The sequence below is a fragment of the Chaetodon auriga genome, chromosome 4 (genome assembly GCF_051107435.1).
Source record: "Chaetodon auriga isolate fChaAug3 chromosome 4, fChaAug3.hap1, whole genome shotgun sequence".
Taxonomy (NCBI): Eukaryota; Metazoa; Chordata; class Actinopteri; order Chaetodontiformes; family Chaetodontidae; genus Chaetodon; species Chaetodon auriga.
In genome coordinates this window covers 13,562,584-13,583,570 of record NC_135077.1, presented here as the reverse complement: position 1 = coordinate 13,583,570, position 20,987 = coordinate 13,562,584, and the positions used below count along the sequence as shown (strand labels likewise).

General features: G+C 41.2%; 1 protein-coding gene across 1 annotated transcript in view; it reads left to right on the top strand.

The window, feature by feature from the left end:
- lcor (ligand dependent nuclear receptor corepressor) overlaps nucleotides 1-20,987 on the top strand; it is a 77,203-nt gene that overhangs the window by 42,117 nt on the left and 14,099 nt on the right. Inside the window, exons 2-5 of the mRNA XM_076728035.1 lie at nucleotides 3,839-3,904; nucleotides 11,282-11,361; nucleotides 14,900-15,032; nucleotides 19,858-20,337. Coding sequence (XP_076584150.1) covers nucleotides 3,839-3,904; nucleotides 11,282-11,361; nucleotides 14,900-15,032; nucleotides 19,858-20,337 — 759 coding nt within the window. The remainder of the gene's footprint in view (nucleotides 1-3,838; nucleotides 3,905-11,281; nucleotides 11,362-14,899; nucleotides 15,033-19,857; nucleotides 20,338-20,987) is intronic.

Below are 20,987 nucleotides of genomic sequence, written 5' to 3'. Positions count from 1 at the left end.
CACACTGACATGTCAGCACAGGTGGTGAGGGTCTGAAACGGAGTGATATAGATGCATCAGAAAATAAAGAAAACAAAGCCATTTCATTTGTCAGGTGTGTGGGTTTACATAATCCACCCCTGCTTTACCATTTAAATCACACTTATCTGTCACACACCACAGCACTTCCTCAGTTTCATTCATACGTTCACATCTGTCCACAAGTCTGTTTGTCCTCTCTGGTGCAGATGTGGATTAGCTCCATGTCTCGTGATTCCCTCCACGAGTGTATTTGTGTGTATTTTTTGTGTGTTAGTGTGTGAGTTTGTGTCACACTGCTCTCGGCTGTGCTGCTGGACTCTGAAGTAAAACGAAGTGACACAATGGAGGTTTCAGAGATTGGGGACAGCTCTGTGTGTGTGTGTGTGTGTGCGTCTATATTCACGTGCATTTTTACATAACACACTGACAGAATCCTGGACGCCATAATGCGTGTGTGTGTGTGTGTGTGTGTGGTCTCTCTCTCTACCATGTCATGTGTGAATGCTTTTGGGGCTCAGAGTGTATTCACTAACTGACCTACATTTCTGGAGCCTTTTGCCTGTGGCTCAGGAGACTTTGTCGCTGTTATCTCGTCTAGCCAATCACATCCCCTAATCTCATTTGTCCAATCACATCCTCGATCTCATCTGTCCAATTCGCAGCCTCGGCCTGGGGGGGGGGGCATCCTCTACTTTACGCTGGCCGCTGCTGGAGATGCATTTGTGAGTGTCACTTTAAATATAAAAACTCCATCTTGTGGCCCAAACGGCTCAGTGGCCGTGTAACTTTGACTTTCAGTGCTGATTTCTCACGCTGCAGCGCTGCAACCCTAATTATTTCACCCCCAACATGAAAGGAAGGCTGTATTTCTGTGCATATTGGCAGCTGGAGAGGAAGAAAAAAATTGAAGCTTTTGAAAATTCTTTGAAGCTTCCGTTTTTTTGTTATCAAAGCTGCCTTTGTAGGTCGCATGAATTTTGCATGTGCAGGTTTAAGGGAACTTTGTGATGTGCCAGTGTGTGTGTGTGTGTGTGTGTGTGTGTGTGTGTGTGTGTTTTCAACCATGTGCAGTACTGTACTAATTTGAAAAAGCAGGGAAAGAGGAGAGAAAATGGAAAATGTTGGCTGCCTGTCAGTATGAATTCATCGGTGGGGTTGTTTGATTTATGGCGATGGACTCTTTTTATAAAAAAAAATAAGAGTTTCTTCCTCTATAGCATTTGAGATGTGAAATGTCTAAAAAAACTTGACTTCTAAAAGGTCAATTTGTGCAGCATCGGTAGTTCTAAAACAGTCATGACATGATATGCTGGACAGTATTTTTTCCATGTTTAAGATCTTACAGTGAAATAAAACGTTGCCTTATTTTATTTTTTTTTTCAGGTTTCTCTATTGTTATTTCTAAAAAGTTGACTTTCAGCTGCACTATGTAAGTATGGTGCACCCATTCAAGCTGTCCCCTGCCCAGCTCAGGTTCTTTGTGTGTGTATGCATGTGTGTTGATGCGTCTATCGTACCATCACAACATGATGGGTCTCACTAGAATGTAAAGAATAACACAACTTAATTTGCTTTTGCCATTGGGCTGACAGGCTGAAAAGGCTAAAGGTTTGGTCTTGAGGGATTTCTCTCTCTCACGCACACGCACACACACACTTTTTGTCATGGTAATGCGACTCAAAGGCTTTGAAACAAACACAGTGAAGCCCTGCATAATTCAGTATTTTACTGTATTTACTGTCAATCTGCTCTATTGCAAATTCAGTTTGGATTGTGGTCATTCCTGCTCTCTTTAGCATCCAAAGGTGCGAATCGCTCTCTTGGAGCAGACAGCACAGGTGTGTTTTCAGATTTAGTCGAGCTGCCTCCTCTGTTCCTCTGCAGTGTTTGTGTCAACATTGAGCTGACTGACACGTGACCACAACGCTGCTGAATTACTGCAGCTCGAGTTTAACCTCGACATGAGCTCGATCTTTCTGCTATAGTCTCTATAACGCTCCGTGCTTGTTTTCACTTTCTTCCTTATAGTTTATTTAATATCCATAGGATGTGAATGTGTTGTCGCGGCTACATGCAACTTTCTCCTGCTGAGAGCAGGAAAAGAGTCTTTGGACAGAAAAGCATCTGCCAAATGAACGCAATCGAATTAAAGAAACCAGAAACTATGTCGTTAAAATGTTGTTGTTTAATTTAAGGCTGCTTACATCCATATTAGCTGAGGAGTGTTGGAGATTTTTATTCAAGGTTTTGACAGTAAATATTAAATAGATTCAAATTTCACTTTAGAGTAATTTGTCTAATTACTTCCTGTTCCCCAGATCTGTAGACTGAGTGTTAAAGGGCTGTGGCTCCTCCACTGTTCATCTGGCGGGGATGTAAACATCCTCAAATTAAAGCTCAGCATTTTCATCTCCTTGTTGATTCATAACTGACCAGATTTTTTTCCATCGTTCGTTATTGGGCCGAAAGCCACGGTCCTTGAATCTGACCTCCCCCCTATTGGTTGCTCGTAGCGGTGCTGAAGTGGTGTTGCTGCTGTCATGAGGTTAGCCATAATGATTTTATAGTAGAGAAATACATTTCCATGCAGGCTGTTTATCAAGCTCGCCTTTTCCTGCAATGTAAAGTATGCGGCCTGACAAGTGGCTAGACTTGAACTCTGTGTGTGTCTGATTACATGTGCTCTGTTTAACCTTTCCATTCCATACTTAAAACTGCGCATACACACACACACACACACACACACACACACACACACACACACACCTACATGTGTCTTTGTCTGTTTCTCTCCGTCTGCCTCCATTTCCATTTTGTGGAGGGGGGGGGGGGGGGGGGGGGGTTAAAATTGCAGTATATATTTGTGTTTCTCTGTATGTGGTTGCCAAGCAACAGCTGAACGAAGGTATTTACAGTTAATAAAAAGTGAGTGACGTTAGCTTGTTGTATTAGAGGTAAAGCGCTAATTTGCTTTAAGAGCTGTAAAGAAAGGCAAGTGTGAGTGTGTGTGAGCGTGTGTGTGTGCGTGTGCGAGTCTTTTGTGCATAGTGACTAATAAATTCTTCTACACCCTGTCTGTACGGGTACACGAGTGTGTGTGTCTATTGTGTGTGTGCATAATAAGCTCTCAGTCAGCGTTGTGTTTGTAGATATTTCGGTGTGTGTCTGTTTGTGTGTGCGTGTGTGTTTTGTGTGTGTCCAAAAAGCCTTTGCACAGCCTTGTCTATTATGTATGCATGTGTAAATATGTGTTTTTGAGCTCACACATTATTGTCTGTGTGTGTGTGTATGTGTGTGTGTGTGTGTGTGTGTGTGTGTGTGCAGGCGCCTGAAGAGCTTCCATGCCATTGTCTGAACATGTGCACATGTGACTTTGTGTACACACAATAATGTCTAGTGTTTGTATTATTGCCGCCAGTTTTCATAAAATCTGAAAAATCATGTAAATTCACATGATTTTTCAGATTACAAACAGTTTGTTGTTGCTGTTGTCATTTTTGTTTTTTGCTGCTGCTGGGGGAGAGCAGTGGAGGCGGTGCATCAGCAAAATACATCCACCGGGAAAAGCACTTTGTCATTTATGTTCCTCATGCTTCAAAACATAAAATAACGCTTCCTTTAATTCGGTCTCTGTGTCTTTGTGTAAATGCTGCATTTTGAAAGACGATGATGGGGTTATTTTCGCCTGTATGACAGTATTTGTTTTTTTGTTTTCTATTTTTACAGTTTTACGTCGTGTTTCAGGTGCTGTCATTTGTTGTTTCAATGGTAAACATGTCAGCTTGCATTAATCTCACATCTCCTCTCTTTTTCACAGGCTTTGAAAGCATCTTGGAAGGCTTGTTTGGGCCAGGACTAGTCAAAGATATCACCTTTTTCCAAGGTAAACATGTTCAAACACTCAAACTAACAAATATCCATTTGCAGATAACACTTTATAGAAATAGAGAACAACTTTCAGCAGAAATATATAATATTGTGGTGTAAAATCTTTATTTAGAATTACAAAAAGATTTACAGTTAATGAAATGGTAATAACAAAAAACAGTGAACATGAAAAACACATCAATGTCTTTCTGCCGTTAATGTTGTTTACAAGCCCTGAAATGACTTTGATTTTGATTTTCTGTGGATTGCCTTTCACATTTGATTTAAATTTTTATTTTATTGAACCTTTATTTTTACCAGGAATATTCCCACTGCGATTCAAAATCTCTTCAACAACAATAGACTTAAAACAGCAAAAGCAAAAGCAAAACAAAACAGGACGAATGAGCAGTGGTCAGCGTGCATTCAGAGGTCAAATAGTCTTAAATCATGTTTTGATGATCTTATAAAACAGTCTGGTTTACGGTGACTCTGTCGCTCACAGCATGATGAGGGTGCAGAAACTTGGAAAGCAGTTTGCATGGAGTGTTAAAAATCCTTATTCTGCACGGAGGGTTCTTTTTTTTTTTCCAGCAGAAGCTCAACTCTTCATCTATTATCCTGTGTATTCAGTGTGAGACTGAATAAACCCAGAAGACAATGAGGAAATCTACGGAGCCCGGGACCTGACACGGGGAAAAAAAAAAAAAATTGTGGCCACAATATAGCTATAACGTGCACACGAAGTACTAATTCGTTCCCACGAAATACTAATTCGTTCCCACGAAGTACTAATTCGTTCCCACGAAATACTAATTTGTGGCCACGAAATAAACATAACGTGCGCACGAAATACTTATTTGTGGCCACGAAATAGCTATAACGTGCACACGAAATATTAAATGATAATAATATTATTCCTGGACAGCTGGGTAAGCAAATCGAGCGCACCTAAACTTCAGTAGCCTACGGGATGTCTTCAAGGTAAGTTTCTTATTATGTTTTTGTTAATATCTTGTCGATATGTCCCACATTTAGACAGTTATTTTATCTACTACAACGGGTAGCTGCCGTCTCACCCGACTTTGTATCATCCTGTTACTATGTAGCTCATCCCCAGCCTAAAGTAAAACTCAGTCGCTGTATCCCTGTCCATCGTTGTTTAGCGCCTCTGTCAGAGAAGGTGCGCTCGATTGGCTTACCCAGCTGTCCAGGAATAATATTATTATCATTTAATATTTCGTGTGCACGTTATAGCTATTTCGTGGCCACAAATAAGTATTTCGTGCGCACGTTATGTTTATTTCGTGGCCACAAATTAGTACTTCGTGGGAACAAATTAGTGTTTCGTGGGAACGAATTAATATTTCGTGCGCACGTTATATCTATATCGTGGCCACAATTTATTTATTTTTTCCCCGTGTCAGGTCCCGGGCTCCGTAGAAATCAGCTTCTCCCCATCAGGTTATTGATCTGTGTTTAATTCCATGCCTACAGAATAAACTGTTTAGGCTGCGTAACAGTATGATTCTTTCACACAACAACCATGTTTAATTTACAACTGAGGCTGGAAAAACCTGACAGATGCCACTAAACAGAAAAAAAAAACACACACACAGCATGGACCAGCTGAAGTGAATGAAGCTAGTTTCTGATGGTCTCTTTGACTCAACTGGACAGAGACGCTCTGATTCTTGTGAATTAGTAGTTTGACAGATGACCTGTTAGCAGCTTTGAAGCAACTAAAACAAACCTGCTAAAACAGCCGGTCAGAGCACCAGAAACCGACCTCCCTCATAACCAGTCTGTCCGCTCTGGTTTTGTCTTTTTCTACAAAGGTCGCAGCTGATGTTCCAGATCGACACCGCAGATGGAGTTTTATGTTTGAATAATTTTTATTCACACATAAAATGGCTCTTTGTATTTTTCAGTTTTTAGTTAACCTGTTGTCCACTGTAAAAAATGAGGCAGCTCAGAGAATCATTAGAGAAAGGGTGGACAGATATCATCAGCTGTGATGCCAGCATGATAAAAAACAAAGTCATTACTCGTTACTGTTTATTAGGTTTCATCATTAAGACTCGGTGAAGTGCAAAAACACCTCAACCCTGTGCCATAAGAGCCGTTCTGTGTGTTTGCATTCTTGCATTCATTTATCTGTAAGTCATTCCGTAATGCAATAACTCCATGTATTTATGGATGTATGTTATTTATGCTGCATACAGCCCGAGAGCCCTGTGGAAAGGAAATATATAATATAAAGGAAATAATAGCTCATACACCATAAAAAATGGTAGAAGCCACCAAAACTGTCACAGAATCTGATTCACTGTCTCTCAGAGAAGACCAACCTCACCCAAACACCCAGATCTCTCTCTCCTCCTACCACCGAGAAACCAGGTCACTACGGTGTCCTGGAGTCATGTGACCCCTCCCCCACCGACTTAAGGCATTTTTAGAATATTTCTGGCTTGTCTACGTCATTTTCACTCATGCATCACACTTCCACACATATGTACTCTCTCTCTCTCTCTCTCTCTCTCCGAGCAAAGCAGGCACTCGCTCGCTTCGTGCGACACCAACAACGCTAGATTTCATAGACGAGCAACAACATTAAAGTTACATTTTGTGGCATTGAAATATTAACACATTTTAAGCAAAAACGCCTGATTTTTAAATTATTTACCCTCAAAGGAGCCTTATCCTCCTCTGCATCAGTGATTAGCGATTTCCCACATTTCCCAGAATTCCCTGTGGCCCTCTGTTTAAAGAATGTGCACATGCTCGTTGCCTTTGCTGCAGCCAGTCAGTCAGTGGTCACGTGGTCATGCCGTGTTCGTTTACAGCGACCCTGGTACGTTGTTTGTCAGCCATCCATTTGTCGAACAGCACGTCCAATTAACTCTGATGTGGTGGAACTTTTAATTAAAATCTTGAAATCCTTTCCACTTCATCAGTGTGCCAGTCCTTCTAGTCCACCATCAAAAGGTGGACGTGCTATCATGCAAATCTTGTTGGTTAAAGAGCCGATTTGTTCAAAAGATTTGTGTGTAATTGTGATTAAAACATAACGTGTTGCTTTCTGGTCTATTTCTGTCTGTGGCCGCACAAATTGGTTTAGACTGACTTCTGTAGCACTTGTTGAAAACACTGAATGTAGGAAATTGCGATTTAAGAACGACGTCTTTGCTCGAATTCCGAGCACTAAGACCTGATGTTTACAGTCGATCAGACTCCATACAACTGCTGCTTGAAATATTTTGTCTTTGACCAGCTATACACAGTAAACAGAAAGCAAACAAAGCCTGGATTGCTTGAAGTGTATTAGTGATAATGAAATAAATGGTGCAGTGCCATGGCGGGCTTTGTTTATTATGGATGCAGTTCAGCCGTGGACGTGTCTGTTTTAGTCAGACTTTGTATTTCACTGTCTTGGATACTAGTGTTTTTCTAGTGTTTTTCTTCTGAAACCTACCTAAGAAACCAGGCTGCAGGAACTGTAACCTTATTAATTAGAATTAAAGTGCATTTAAACACACTGACTGTAGAGCAGGAACACACACACTTAAAGCTTCACGTAAACAATATCAGCATCCTCCTCGAGATCTCGAACACACACACACACACACACAGAAACTTGACTACTGTGAGGGTGGGGGTCACATTAGCAGTGGGACTGGAGCTAATTGGCGCCTTCTCAGGAATTTTGCAAGTGGCACAACCTCAGAGTTCAAGCACAGCTCACCTTTGACCTTTTCATCACAGCGACAGACGGAGATAAAACGAGGAAGAGAGGAAGAGTAATAGGATGTCTGTTTATCTGTCGCATGTCTCACAGGAATGTGAGAGGAAAGTAGGCTGTGATTGGACAAGCCAGAGATGAGATCTGCTGTACTATAAGGAACACAGCATGTATGAACTGGTGCTCGTACACACACGCACACACACAAACAGGGCCACAAAGGGAATAAAAAGGGTTTCAGATACAAAACTATCGAGCGCACAGTGACCCAGCAGACCTGGCATGGTTCCTCTTGTGATTTGTAATTACTGCAGAAGTCGTCAGTGTTTTTAAAATCATCATCATATTGGTGATTTTTGGACATTAAAAATCAATGAAACACCATCTGAATATCTTGTTTTTGACCATTGTTTCACATGCATGCTGGACAGCCATCGGTGTTCATTCATATCTGTCGAGAATGAAAAGCAGTCAGCAGAGTCTTGAAACTCATTTGAGTGTGAGTGGAATCCTTCATCAAGTCTGCATTAATGCATTGCACTGTTACATTATTGTTGGTAATGCATTTTGAGACTGATATGAAGAGTCTATGTTGCATTTCTACGGAAGCGCATTGCAAAGACAATAAAAAGAAATTAGATTCTTCTTATAATTATGACTTGTGCATCTTGTAATTCTCATAACAATAATAATTCTCATAAAAATGAGATCTTTTATCGCAAAATTGCACTTTGATACAGAATACAACAGACATGACGTTCACTGTGGTGGATGATGCAGCTCAAGTTTGGTTTTGTGCAGAAATGAAACCAATACAGCTGCAGTACTAAATCCAGTAATTATGTGAAAGTGACCTTTTTCATGTCAGTGTTTGTCAAAGGAAGAAGAAGCAAGTAACTGAAATCCACCAGAAGAGTAAATGAAACCACAAACACACTTGGATTTGGGTACGAGTGTTTCCTCTTTGAACAGACTTAATACTTAGTTGTTTCTGTGTGTTAAGTTCTAGATTCTTTTAGTATATCAGAGCGAAACACGGACTTTGTTGATCCCAACAGAAATATGGGTTAAAGTTCTGAAATCACGACAGGTGTCCAGGTGACAGGTCTCCTGTGTGAACGGGGTTGCTGTGCTCAGTGACAGTCAGCTCCTTCAGCTGTTTTTCTAAGCTGCTGAAAAGGTGACCTTTTGGAGATGATGTGATATACGTGCTGTATGTTCGCAGGATATTGTGACCGTATTGATTGTGCTATTGTGTTTCTGTGCTTTCTCTTTGTGGAGCTGACCCAACCTTCTTTTTCCTCCACCTGTCTGTAACGCACTCCCGCTCTCCTCCTCTCCTCACTGCTTCCTCTCTTTCACTGCATCTCTCTCTCAGACATGTATTTCTCTGTTGCGCTGTGGTAATGTGGTTTTGGACTGAACTGAGGGTTTTTAAAGGAAGTGTAGCGCCATGGCAACAGCTCAGCTGTAACCAAGTCAACAGCAGTCTCCTCTCTGTCTCAGTTCAGAGGGTGCTCTGTTGATGAAATGCATTTACATTTCGAAGGATGAAGACTTGCACATGTATCTAACCTGTGCGACTACACAATGCAGAACTGAAACGATTTTCAGTGAACCTGAACTGACAGTTGGCATCATCTGAATCAATCATAAGCCCACAAGCACAGGATGAATAATGATATGAGCGACCACTGATGACTAATGTTTGATTACTGCCTGTTTTAAGTCTGCATGAAGCAGCTGTCTGTAAAAATTTAAATCAAGGTTTATGTAAAAATCTTTCTCCTCTAGACATGTGATGTCTGTTGCACTTTTACGATGTAAAATGAAGATATTTGTTTTTGTAAGTTGGCTTTGAATTAAGCTTAGTCCCAAACAGTCACTTGTTTGTTAAAACCACAAAGTCTTCACAAATCTGTAACCTGTGAGTCTGAAAACCTCAACTGATTTTCAAAGAAAATCCGTGACCAAAAAAGTCAGAACAGAAGAGAGTTTGAGCCGATGCAGTCGAGATAACACCAGCAGCGGTGTGATGATGATGCTCCACCAGTGAAGGAGCAGCAATACATTTTTTTCCTCACTTCAGTTCACCCTCACCATCTTTTTCTCCCATCATTATTACGTCCATGGTCAGAGCTGCTATGGAGTCCACTTGGATCCACTTGGATAGTAGACAGACTGACACACAAACTCACGACCCTGACCCTTGCCCACTTAGACTGAAGATGATTTGGACTGAGCCAGCTGGATGTGGAATTGGTTTGTCACTTTGTCACGTTGCAAACTTTCCCTTGTTTTCAGAACAAACCGAATGATTATTTTCAATATCAATCAATCTGAAAGCTTTTTACTTGGTGAATCGTTTGGGAAAATGTGTTGGGTTCTGTACGTATCACCATTTTGACATTATAGAGCAGAGACCTTGTTGTTGTCATGTAATGTTTTGTGTCAAAAACCCAAAGAAATTCAGCTCTAATTAAACTCTAATAAAAAAAAAAGAGAAAAAAAGAAAATTTGGAGAAGCTACAACTAGAGTGTTTGACAGATTTTTCCTTAAAATTGATTCCCGATTACTTTTCTGTTGCTGGAATGATTGATTAATTGACTAATTGTTGCAATTTATTTGTGCACAAAGGGCTACAGGATAGCTGTTTGTAGGTTTATTGTTCCCAAGATCTAATGTTTTCACGGGACGATAGATAAACCTCTGCTCGATTTAACTTCTGCTTGGTTTAAGTATGATTTCTGTTTGTTTTCTCACTGCCATCACATTCATAGTCAGGCTAAACACACCTTTAGAGCTAGAGGCTCTGCTCACTTCTCCAGGCGGAGAAAGACAGGACAGCTGTGACACAGAGAATCGAAAGCAGGATGTTTCAGCTTCATGATGTGCAGCAGCTGAACTATCAGGAGACAGCAGTGAATTCCTTCATCCCACTGAACATGTTCACCAGAACGCAGTCCTGGAAAGGGGTAATTAGTTCTTCGGAAACAGGGCTTTAGGGCATGAATACCTCTCAAACAGATACAGTCCTATTTACATCCACGCACGCACACACATTCATGTAACGTTTGTGGTCTTTAGGCAACGATGTATTCAAAAGCGAATTGAGCTCATCTGTCAATCACGGGAGTGGTTCGTTTTTGCACAGCATACTTGACATATGAAGTTAGTCATCGCTGTAATTTAATCATTGGCTGTAATTAAAAGTGAATTATTGTAACGTGTTCGTTGTTGTGGTTTGTGGGCCCTCAGTTGTCACTCTGCAGGCTTGACTGGTTTTTGAATGAAAACAGACAATTTCTCTTTTGATTCATTGACACCCGCCTCATTTACAGCTGGTTTTAAGACTCAACCTGCGTGTGGATACTTAAACTGAACTAATGCAAGAGTCAAACACACGTAGTGCAAAACAACCACAAAGTATGGACGCAAATTGAAAGGACAAAAAAAAAAAAAAATCTCTGCCATTTCTTTTCATTTCTGCCAACAGATTTCCTTCAGAACACAGTTTCTCAAGCTAAACCACAACCTCGCAAATTTGCTGATGTCTGTTTAGGCCTGAAAACTCCACTGGAAATACTGAGGGATTACGGGAGTTAGAGTCATGATTTAATATACTGCTCTCTGTCCCCTCTCTTATCCAGACTGTGAGCCTGAGGAAGTGTCTGACTGGTCCTTCGATGAAAACTGTCTCTTCTGCTGCTTAAGACGCGAGAAAGTCAAGGTAAGAGACGTCACAACATTTTGTCCCCATCAGACATGACCATGAGTCTCACCACATGTGTTGTAATGTCAGAGCTGTCAGAAACTCGTAGTGTTCGCCTCATAGCAGTAAGGTTCAAGTTCAAACCGACCCGCACTGGTCGGCTCCTCAGTGTGAACTTTGCACATTCTCCTCTTGTTCCCAGTGATTTCCATATAATATGTTATTAGCAGTTCTCTCTCCATTATGCTTGACCTAAGGGCGTGGGTTTGGCTTTAGAAGTGGCAGTACACAACGAAGTTTAAAAATAAATAAATAAATCTAAACAAAACATCTGAATTGAGCAAATAATAAAACGCACAGATACCAAACACTACTCGGATAGATGTCATATTTGCATTACTACAAAGAGAGCTGTGCTTTACTGTCTCATTTTTGACTGATGCTCTGTTCTAGTGTATCTTCAGGACAATATTAACTGAAAATTAAAATCTTTTTTTTTTTTTTTTTTTTAACCTGAAAAACCTATTTGAGAAACATCTTTCAACCCTAAGTGGTTTCTGCAGGTATTCATGTCAGGCAGAATTCTGCGTCAACAACCTTCAGCAAAAAGTCTAGGTAGTCTGTATGAAGCCTCACAGGCAAGACCCAGGGCAAAAAGTCCCCTAAGCACCACTACAGCTCATTAAGAGCTTATGGTAATAATTGACAGTGACTCAAAGACAGCTTAAACCCAGAAGATTAAACAAATGAGAAATAATATGTTGATTTGGCAAATTTAAAGGTGCTAGTAGGCAGATTTCCAGGCTAAAAGCAAAATAAAATAAAATGTAAATCATGTAGTAAAATGTGAATCAAAGTGCATTTTCATCACATTTTTCACGAGTAGAGACAAATTCTGCCTCCAGCCAAATGCAGCGATTGTGTTACTTTTGTGAAGTCATTTCTTTCTTTTGTCCTCACATTTTCTGTGTTTTAGTCTGCTGCCATTTTTGAGCTTTCTCCACATCTTTGTCTTTCCTCCTCCTCCTGCATACGTGTTGTTTGTGTTGTTTCACCATCACTGTCTTGACCCCAATTTAGCTTATGAAAGGAAGGTGACATAATGATTTGGAGGTGTGTGTATATGTATGTGTTTGTGTTTGTGTTTGTGTGTGTGTGTGTGTGTGTGTGTGAGTTGAAGGGGGAGGAGGATGATGGCACGGGTGTAAATTAGTGAGACTAGTGCCTCCTCTTAGAGTTTCTCATCGGCTAAAAAGTGATTAGAGAAGAATAATAATGAGTTTATTGGACCGACTGGTGCTTCATGCACATACAGATAGCACGTGCATGTGATACCTGCATCTGCATCTTCTGCCGCAGACAAAGGAACATGTGCCGCTGCCAACCAAGAGAAAACACAAATGTGATGATGGCTGCAATTTAACAGAAACAGAATATGTGCTGCATAACCATCTCAAGGTCCACTTACTCGCTTCTCGTTCTGGAGCTTTTGCCTGTACACATGGTCTTCATGCACATGAGGACTTATGTTCCCACTTTACATTACTCAGAGTACTTTTTAAGGACTTCTTCTCCATGTTTTCCATCTCCTTTATTTTTGGGATGCGATTGGACAAGTGAATAAGGGAGGGAAGGAAGTTAGGAGGGGGCGTCCTTCCCTCGTCCGTTGCCTGTTTTTCAACTTGACCTCAGTCTGACCTCCAGGGTCGGCCATCTGTCTCCTAAAAACATCCTTGTGTCAGCACAAACTCCCTCCACCAACCCCCATCTGTCTCTCTCTGTCTCCACGTCCCTTTACCAGTCTCTCCCCGCTCATGCTAATAAAGCCATGTTAACACTTGTAACAACACATTGCTACAGTGCTCAGTGACGTCACTGAATATGTGTACAAGATGCACACCAGCGAAGCGCCTGCATGTAATACAGTAATTACAGATAAGACAATGGAACGGAACAAAACAATCTAAATCAATCAACAGAGCAAAATCCATTAAACAAAGCCTAGCAGGGATTATAGGAGATCTTTTCAACAGTATTGTCTGACTGGTCAATAATTATGTTTGCTACTCATAGTGTGCAAATCATGGTATGGCAAATAATAAAACAAATTTTGCAGCAGCCTTAATTGTATTTCTCTCCTCACTCAACAGTATTTCCATCTTTTATTCATCCGTTAGGGCTTGAAAGCTCTCTCTGTCTCACTCTTATTACCCTCTGCTTGTTTGTGAAATGCCAGAGGAGCTTCAGTGGGTGGGAACCATTGATTCATTGATCTGAAGCCATGCAAACTGCCCGCAGATAGAGAGAGCAGACAGAATAATAAAAGCCTTAAAAACACACTCTTATATCTGATTGTTGCTTCGTCTCTTTCCACTGACGCAAACAGCCACACACTCAAATTCCGTGGTTAGTGTTGACAAGACAATGGCATCATACTCATCACAACTAATACTAATGATCGTGTTAATCCCTTTTCTGATTCAGAGGCCGACTTGAATCACATTCCCTCGTAGCAGTTGTCTATTTCATAATAATGTCTCATTGGCACCCCCGTGTCTCGTCAGGCTCAATACCTTGGATATCCTGAGGAAGCCAGCTGATTGGCTGTCAGCTTAAAAAGGCCCGCCTCCAACAACGGCACCTCAGTGGAGAAGTGAGCTGTGACTTGCCATCACTTCTCCCAGTTGTTTAATTTTATTGGTCACACATACATTTTCTCTGCTCTGCATTGCAGCCTAATTATCCCTCCTCTTCGTAAAATGTGACTTCACAGCAATTTGTAAGAGACCAGACATTTAAAATACTAGTGGATTACCACAGTAATCCAGTCTGTCATTGATACATTTTGCCCCACCAAAATAAACAAATACAATTTAAAGCACCATCTTAAAATTGGCGGTATCAGTACCTGGCAATTGTCTCTTCAGCTGTTAAAATCTATACATATACAATTAAAGGATGTCAAACAATTATGTCCCGCTGAAACGATTTATCAATCAACTTACTTGTCAATCAAAAGAAAATTAATTAAAAGCCATTTTAATTACCATTATTTATTGGTTGTCATTTTCATTCACTGGTTCCACCTTTTCATATGTCAGGATATCTGTTTTATATCACTGCAATCAATAATAATGAGAATAATCTGGAGCAGCAGCCCTACAATTATGAATGGGGATGTTTAAAATAAAAAAGAATCAATATTTCTAACTGAATTCTAGCCAGAGAAACTAAGTGTCACCAGGACCAATAGATCAGAGTGCAGTGCAGCCACAGGACAGTTCATTATGAGCGAAGACCTCCACCTTTTCTCAACTGGCTGGAAGAAAAAATGTGCACCTATACACCTGGGGCCAAAATATGGAGAGGTCTGCATGTACCTGCAGCTACAACACATCTTCTTGGCTCATAGAGCTGAGCAGAACCATGGTGATCTACAGCTGGATGTGATGACACGACCAGTGGTGGAGGCACTGATGTAATGGTGCGCGAGGAGTTCATTTTTTGACAGAACAGGTCATTACTCACTCATTTGTCTCTGTGTTTGTGTGTTCAGGAGCACAGTGTAGAGAACGGTGGAGGCAGCCAGGTGCTGTCGGAGTGTGAAGACTTCAAACAGGAGCAGTCTCGGATCAGCCGGCTGGAGAGACAGGCCCAAGACTTCCTCAATGCTGTGTTCCACAGAAAAGGTAACACAAACACGTATCATCAGTCATTTCATTCCGTATTTCCACATTCCCTCTGGTCATAAATATCTGGAATATCTTTGGATGTCCAGAGGTGTATTTCAGACAAGTTAAGTCAAATGTGGTTAATTCCCGGGGGAAATCAGTAAATATAAGAGATTTTGAATGATCAAAGATGATTTGAAGAATGGTCCCTACAAGGGAATAAGATAAGTAAGTAACTAAGATATAAGATAAGTATAAGTATAAGATAGATAAGTTGAGGACTTCAATACGCATACGTAATCAGATCAGGGAGGACACAAGACTCTGATGGAGAATGATGTATGAAGTTGTGTCATCTGCATAATTCTGACAGTTTGTGCAGTTTGGATAAAAAGGGGACCAGGGATCGATTCCTGAGGGACGCCACATGTAGCTTTTTCAAAGTTTTACAATTGGAACAAAGACATTTCTACCCTCCAGGTAGACCCTAAATCAGATAAGATCTGGGCCAGAGAGGCCGACCCACTTTTCCGACCTGTACTAACAGTGCCATCATTACTATGAGAGGCCATGTGGGAAACCCTGTAGAAGGTTATTTTACATGGTACTGTTAAACAGAGCTGATGGTGAGAAACTTGTGCTAAATCCGGGAGTGTGCAGACTTTCAAACTAGGGGAAGTGGTATCACCTGTGGATGTTCTCCCAAGGAGGACGATTGCAGCCATAGCAAAAATAGATGAACACAGATACGACTATACAACTAAAGTGTTAATCAGAGCCAGACAGAGCTTTTTTGGGGTCCTAATCAGAATCTAAAAATGTTTGACATGAGTATACAGGCTATCTATCTAGCAACCAAACATGAGACCAGGGGAGTCCAGTTCACTGTAGGACTAACTGTAACGAGTCCCATTAGAGCCAAATATAAAACCACACCTTGCTTGATGCAAACTTACAGTAACCTTGAGCAGTGTATAATCATTTCACAGGATATACTTTATGATGCTGCTGAAATGTATTGCATTACACAGACAGGTTTAGGCAGAGTAATAGAAGCACCTGTCTGTACAACACAATACAATTCAACTGCACCAGAAACTGCTTTCTCTAAAATGACCATACAGTTGGATCAACATGTCTCTTAAACAGGTTCAGCAAAAACTGACCATTATAACCTCCATTAAGGGAAGATTTATCACAGAGGCGTTGTATTCAGCAGTTGTGTTCAATTTAGGTAGGTGCTGATCAAACTAAGTGCACCTATTAACTAAAAGAAATCCAGGTCCTGGTTTCACATTCAAAAGTGATGGATGACCATGAATGTTGCTTTAACTGTCATTCTGGTGCTTGTATTTACATGCACCATCAGCTTTGGCGCATGTCTCAAATCATCACCCATTCCGAGTCAGAATATCTGCTGAGTTGCCATAATCTCCTCTAAACTGATAGTGTATCATGTTCTGGCTCGAGGCAGGCAGTTATTTTGTGACTGAGGAGAGCTGAGCCTGGTAGACTGTAGCTTGTGTTGTGTTTTATCGTGAGGGAGAGAGGGAGGAAGCAGATGTCTGCCCAATCAATGCCTGGCCCCAATCAATCTGGCTTCCCTCACACAAGCAAAGCTGCCTGTGGAGCTGCCATATATAGACAGAGAAACACACAGACAGACACAGGCATGATGAGACACACACACATACATACACACACACTTACACAGCACGTAATACAGTAACAGATCAGCACATAGTGGGGCACACAAACAAGTGCACAATCACCAACATGAAGGAATAAGTTGTCATGTAAAATTGCTGTCATGAACATCACTGATCTGTGCATACTGTAGTGCACTGTGTTTGTGGTAAGCCCATGAACGAGTAATGTTAATTACTAAAAGGGAGAGAAGTCCACTGCACATAATTTGCGATTCCAGAACGCTCCACCTGACATGCTCCTTTGTGGTGACATACAGGCCCAAAACTCCCTTACAAAATCTGACTAAACTGTTTTGTCTAGCTTGGGGCAAACATTTCATACCTTTTGAAACACTATCGACAATCCATTTTTAATTGTTTTCGTGGTGTTGTAAATTCAGCATTAAAAGTAATGCAACAAATTTCAATTATTTCAAGTAACATCCATCCATTAAAATTTGATTCCCTTTGCATAATAACTTGAAGTACTGCAGATCGTGTGATACACGCACACAGCAAATCAACATGCATTCACTAAGACAGATGTCTAGGTGAGCTGCAGCCATTTGCGTCTGTCAGCTTGCTACCTCGTGAAGCTTCCTCTCTCAGGGTGGACGGCAGAATTCCTGAACTACTCAAGGAAATGTTTCACAAAAAAAATGCAGCTGCCAAATTACTCGGCTTTGTTGTAGTGAGGCGAGACCTCTTGTGTACCTTGGCACAACATTGTACAGTTACACAACGGCCATTTCCTAGCAAGCACAGCACACGCAGTCACTGCATGCTGGGGTTCCCCCAGGAGATTTCCAAAGGGGGCAGCAGGAAACCTGCATCTGTCAAAATGGAGCGGTATAATTAGGGCACATTTCCAGCAAAGTAACCTGCTTCTTGGGTTTCAGCATTCAAGGCCTGTTCGATTGCGTCAGAGTGTGCAAAAGGCTGCACAGTGTGCCTACATAGTAGAATAACTTGTTCAATGTATTAAATGCTTGAATGTGCTGGGGCTCTGACACATAGCAGACACTTCAGTATGCAGTTAAGCTCTTTCATTGCCATGTCAATAAAATCATTTCGATGGCAGGAAGAAGGCAGTGCGACGTCTAGATGGAGCACAGAAGTCAAATAATAGGAGCAAGGGATTAGCAATCTATCATAAATAACAAATGGCAACAACACCTCCACACAGGTCTTGGCATAGCTTTGCAGAAATGAAATGAGAAATGAAAAGCACATATATGCCAAATACAGGACTAATAAAAACTGCTTAGGTAGTTTCTATATTTCCTTGAATTTTAAGGTTTTTCAAATTGATTTTGTTGGTCAGCACAGTTTTTCCCAACCTTTCAGCCGGCTGAATAGCAAGTTTGACGGAAAACTGATTTTATCTTCTAAAAAGTACAAAAGATTGTTATTCAGTAGAATTGTGACACATGCCTAAATACACTTCTAACATTTTCTTGTGAGTGTCATGTTTTTACTGAATATCGCTTAAAGGAGTTCATGTTTTTATGTAGGAGGATATTTTCTTCTCTTCTGTTTTCAGAGGAGCTTTGTGTCGTCTTTAAAACATTTCATCGAACAAACAGGCTTTGACATAATTTGTCTTTACCTCTTTGTTTTCCTGCTCCAGTTTTTTATTCATGTCTGGCATTTCTAGTGTTAACTGTCACGGTGGTTTTAATCATCTGTGAAACACTTTGTAATTTTGTTTTGATAACACTGTTAATTATTACTACGCCTCATAATATGATCAGAAACACAAAATAAGATGTCACCTCAAGTCTTGAGCTCACACTTAGAAGAGCTTCAGGCTGTTTGCTCGCAAGGATTCAAAAGTTCAAATGAAGAACAATCATCAGTGGCTTTACAGTATTTGTTACACATTTACTTTGTAGCTTTTATTGCTCCTTTACTTGCAGCACACAGTGTGATGAAATAGTATTCAAGCTATGAAACAACCAGAACTGATGCAAATGAGTTGAGAAAACTGGGCAATAATTGGAAATAACATAATCTGAGGAAGAAGCAGAGTTAAAAACAGGAAGCATGCTAGGAAAGCAGATGTGTGAGGTATGGCTGGAAAATACCAGCATGTACCTGCTGTACACTGATATGATGGTGCCTTAACTTTGCACAATAGGCAGGATTAAGGGCTGCTTGTGTATACAGTGCAGAATATGTGTCATTTTTGGATTATTTCAGCATAGCTTTGGGATTAGATATTTGGGCTCATGTATTGTTTGGAGGATTTAGGGTTTGACTCGGTGGCACACATAATGTATCCAAATAATATAGCTCCTGGTTAGAAAGGGATGAGTGCACATATCTGGGACAATGCCAGATTAATGCATTAATGACAAACGTGTCGTCACTGTCGCTGTTTTGCTTAATGTGCATTAATCAATGAGATCAGTGACCAGTGTTTGGTGTGGGTTTGTTGTGTCGCAGCAGGGAATAATGGAAAGTCTGGTTTTGACATTTGTATTTCCTCCCAGACCATTAGTGGTCTCCTGGCACTTGTTGCACTTTTAAATGGTTCTTTTATTTATACAAGGTTCACACGGTGTCCCAACTTTTTTTGAACCAGGGTTGTTCTATGCTGTATGGTGTATTACAAAAGGATATTTTCCAATATCTGACAGTACAGTACAACACTCAATGGTATGATATGACGCGATACTATCTGATTTAGTAACAAACTAAATTTTTGGCTGTTTTGCAGCTTGTCCGGAGTTGAAATAATCATAATCTTACTTTAATTAGCCATTAATCTTTCAGTTATGATTCAGAAATTATGAAAATGCACATTACAATTTCCCAGAAGCCCCAGACAAGGTCTTCAAATTGCTAATTTTGTTCGACCAACAGTGCAAAACAGAAAGATACTCACTTAACGGCGATGTCACAAATAGTCAAACGTGAGAAGCTGGAGACAGTGGCAATAATCTGCAGTACACACTATCATGGTGCGTTCATCATGGTCAATAGGCAGGATTAAGCGCCGCTTCTGAGTGATTTTTGGATTATTTCAGCAGAGGATCAGGATTACATTTTCAGGATGAAATGGGATAAATAAACTGAACACGGCATGACTGAACAAGTTCCTGGAGGACGGGATGCTGACATGTTTGTTCCTCTGATTTGTTTCTTTCTAGACCTCCCACGTTTCTCAGAACCTCACATTCCTCTAGTGGCTCGTGAGATCATGCAGCGAATGATCCGCCAGTTCGCTGCCGAATATACCTCAAAAACTACTCAGGACGACTCGCCCCTGCCCAACGGCGTCATGAAGGACCAAAGCCTGCCGAGAGTGGCGTCTCTGGCCCCGGCCCCGGCCCCGGCCCCATGCTCCCCACCTGGGCCCCCGCCCGCGCCGAGCTCCCCTCCATCATCAGCCTCCTCCTCTCCATCCCCGACCCCAGGGCCGGGCCACAGCCCCACCTCCGCCTCCGCCGCTGCTGCCTCAGCACCTGCCTGCAGCAACGGAACGGGAGCCAGTAATGGTGGAGGAGGAGGTACAGCTGCTGCCTCTGCACAGAATCCTGTCCTTAGCAAGCTTCTCATGGCCGACCAGGACGGCCCGCTGGACCTCTCCGTCAAAAAGAACCAGGAGGACCCAGAGCCCAGCCAGCAGGGTGAGAGCAACTACACACACAGACTTGCTCCTGTCGCCTGTGAGGATATTGGTTTGACTCTCATTAACTCCTTGGAGGCTTACTCTAATCTAAAATATGACCACAAGTCCAACCCAACCTTTATTTTAAACTTAACCCAAGCTTTCAACCTTGACACTAAAACAGCGTCTTAAATCTAAAATAAATCAATAACCTCACGGCACCGCTATGTGAATGTGACACACACTCACATATAAATCAGGAGCGTTTCAACGTCATCTTTGTACATTGTCCATCTGAATTCAGGTGTGCTGACTGTTTGCCACTGGGTGTTTTTTAAAAAATAAAACAATAAAAATACACAAATATAACAATATAATCTAGTAAACAGGCAGAAAAACAACCATAAGAAATAAAGATCATCATAGTACTACCTAGCATTTTTCTATTACGTCTCCAATTGACAGTGAACAGTAGTAGTTAACAGTCACACGTTGGATGATAAAATAGTTTTTAAAAAATCTTTCATCACCTTGACAGTGAAAGAGAGATGACTGCACACAGATTCATTCTCTACACATACTCACTTTCAGCACGAACGGATTGAGCTCATGAACAGCTCCCTGAAAAGCCATCATCTTTTGGATTGAGACTTTGCAGCACTATAATGA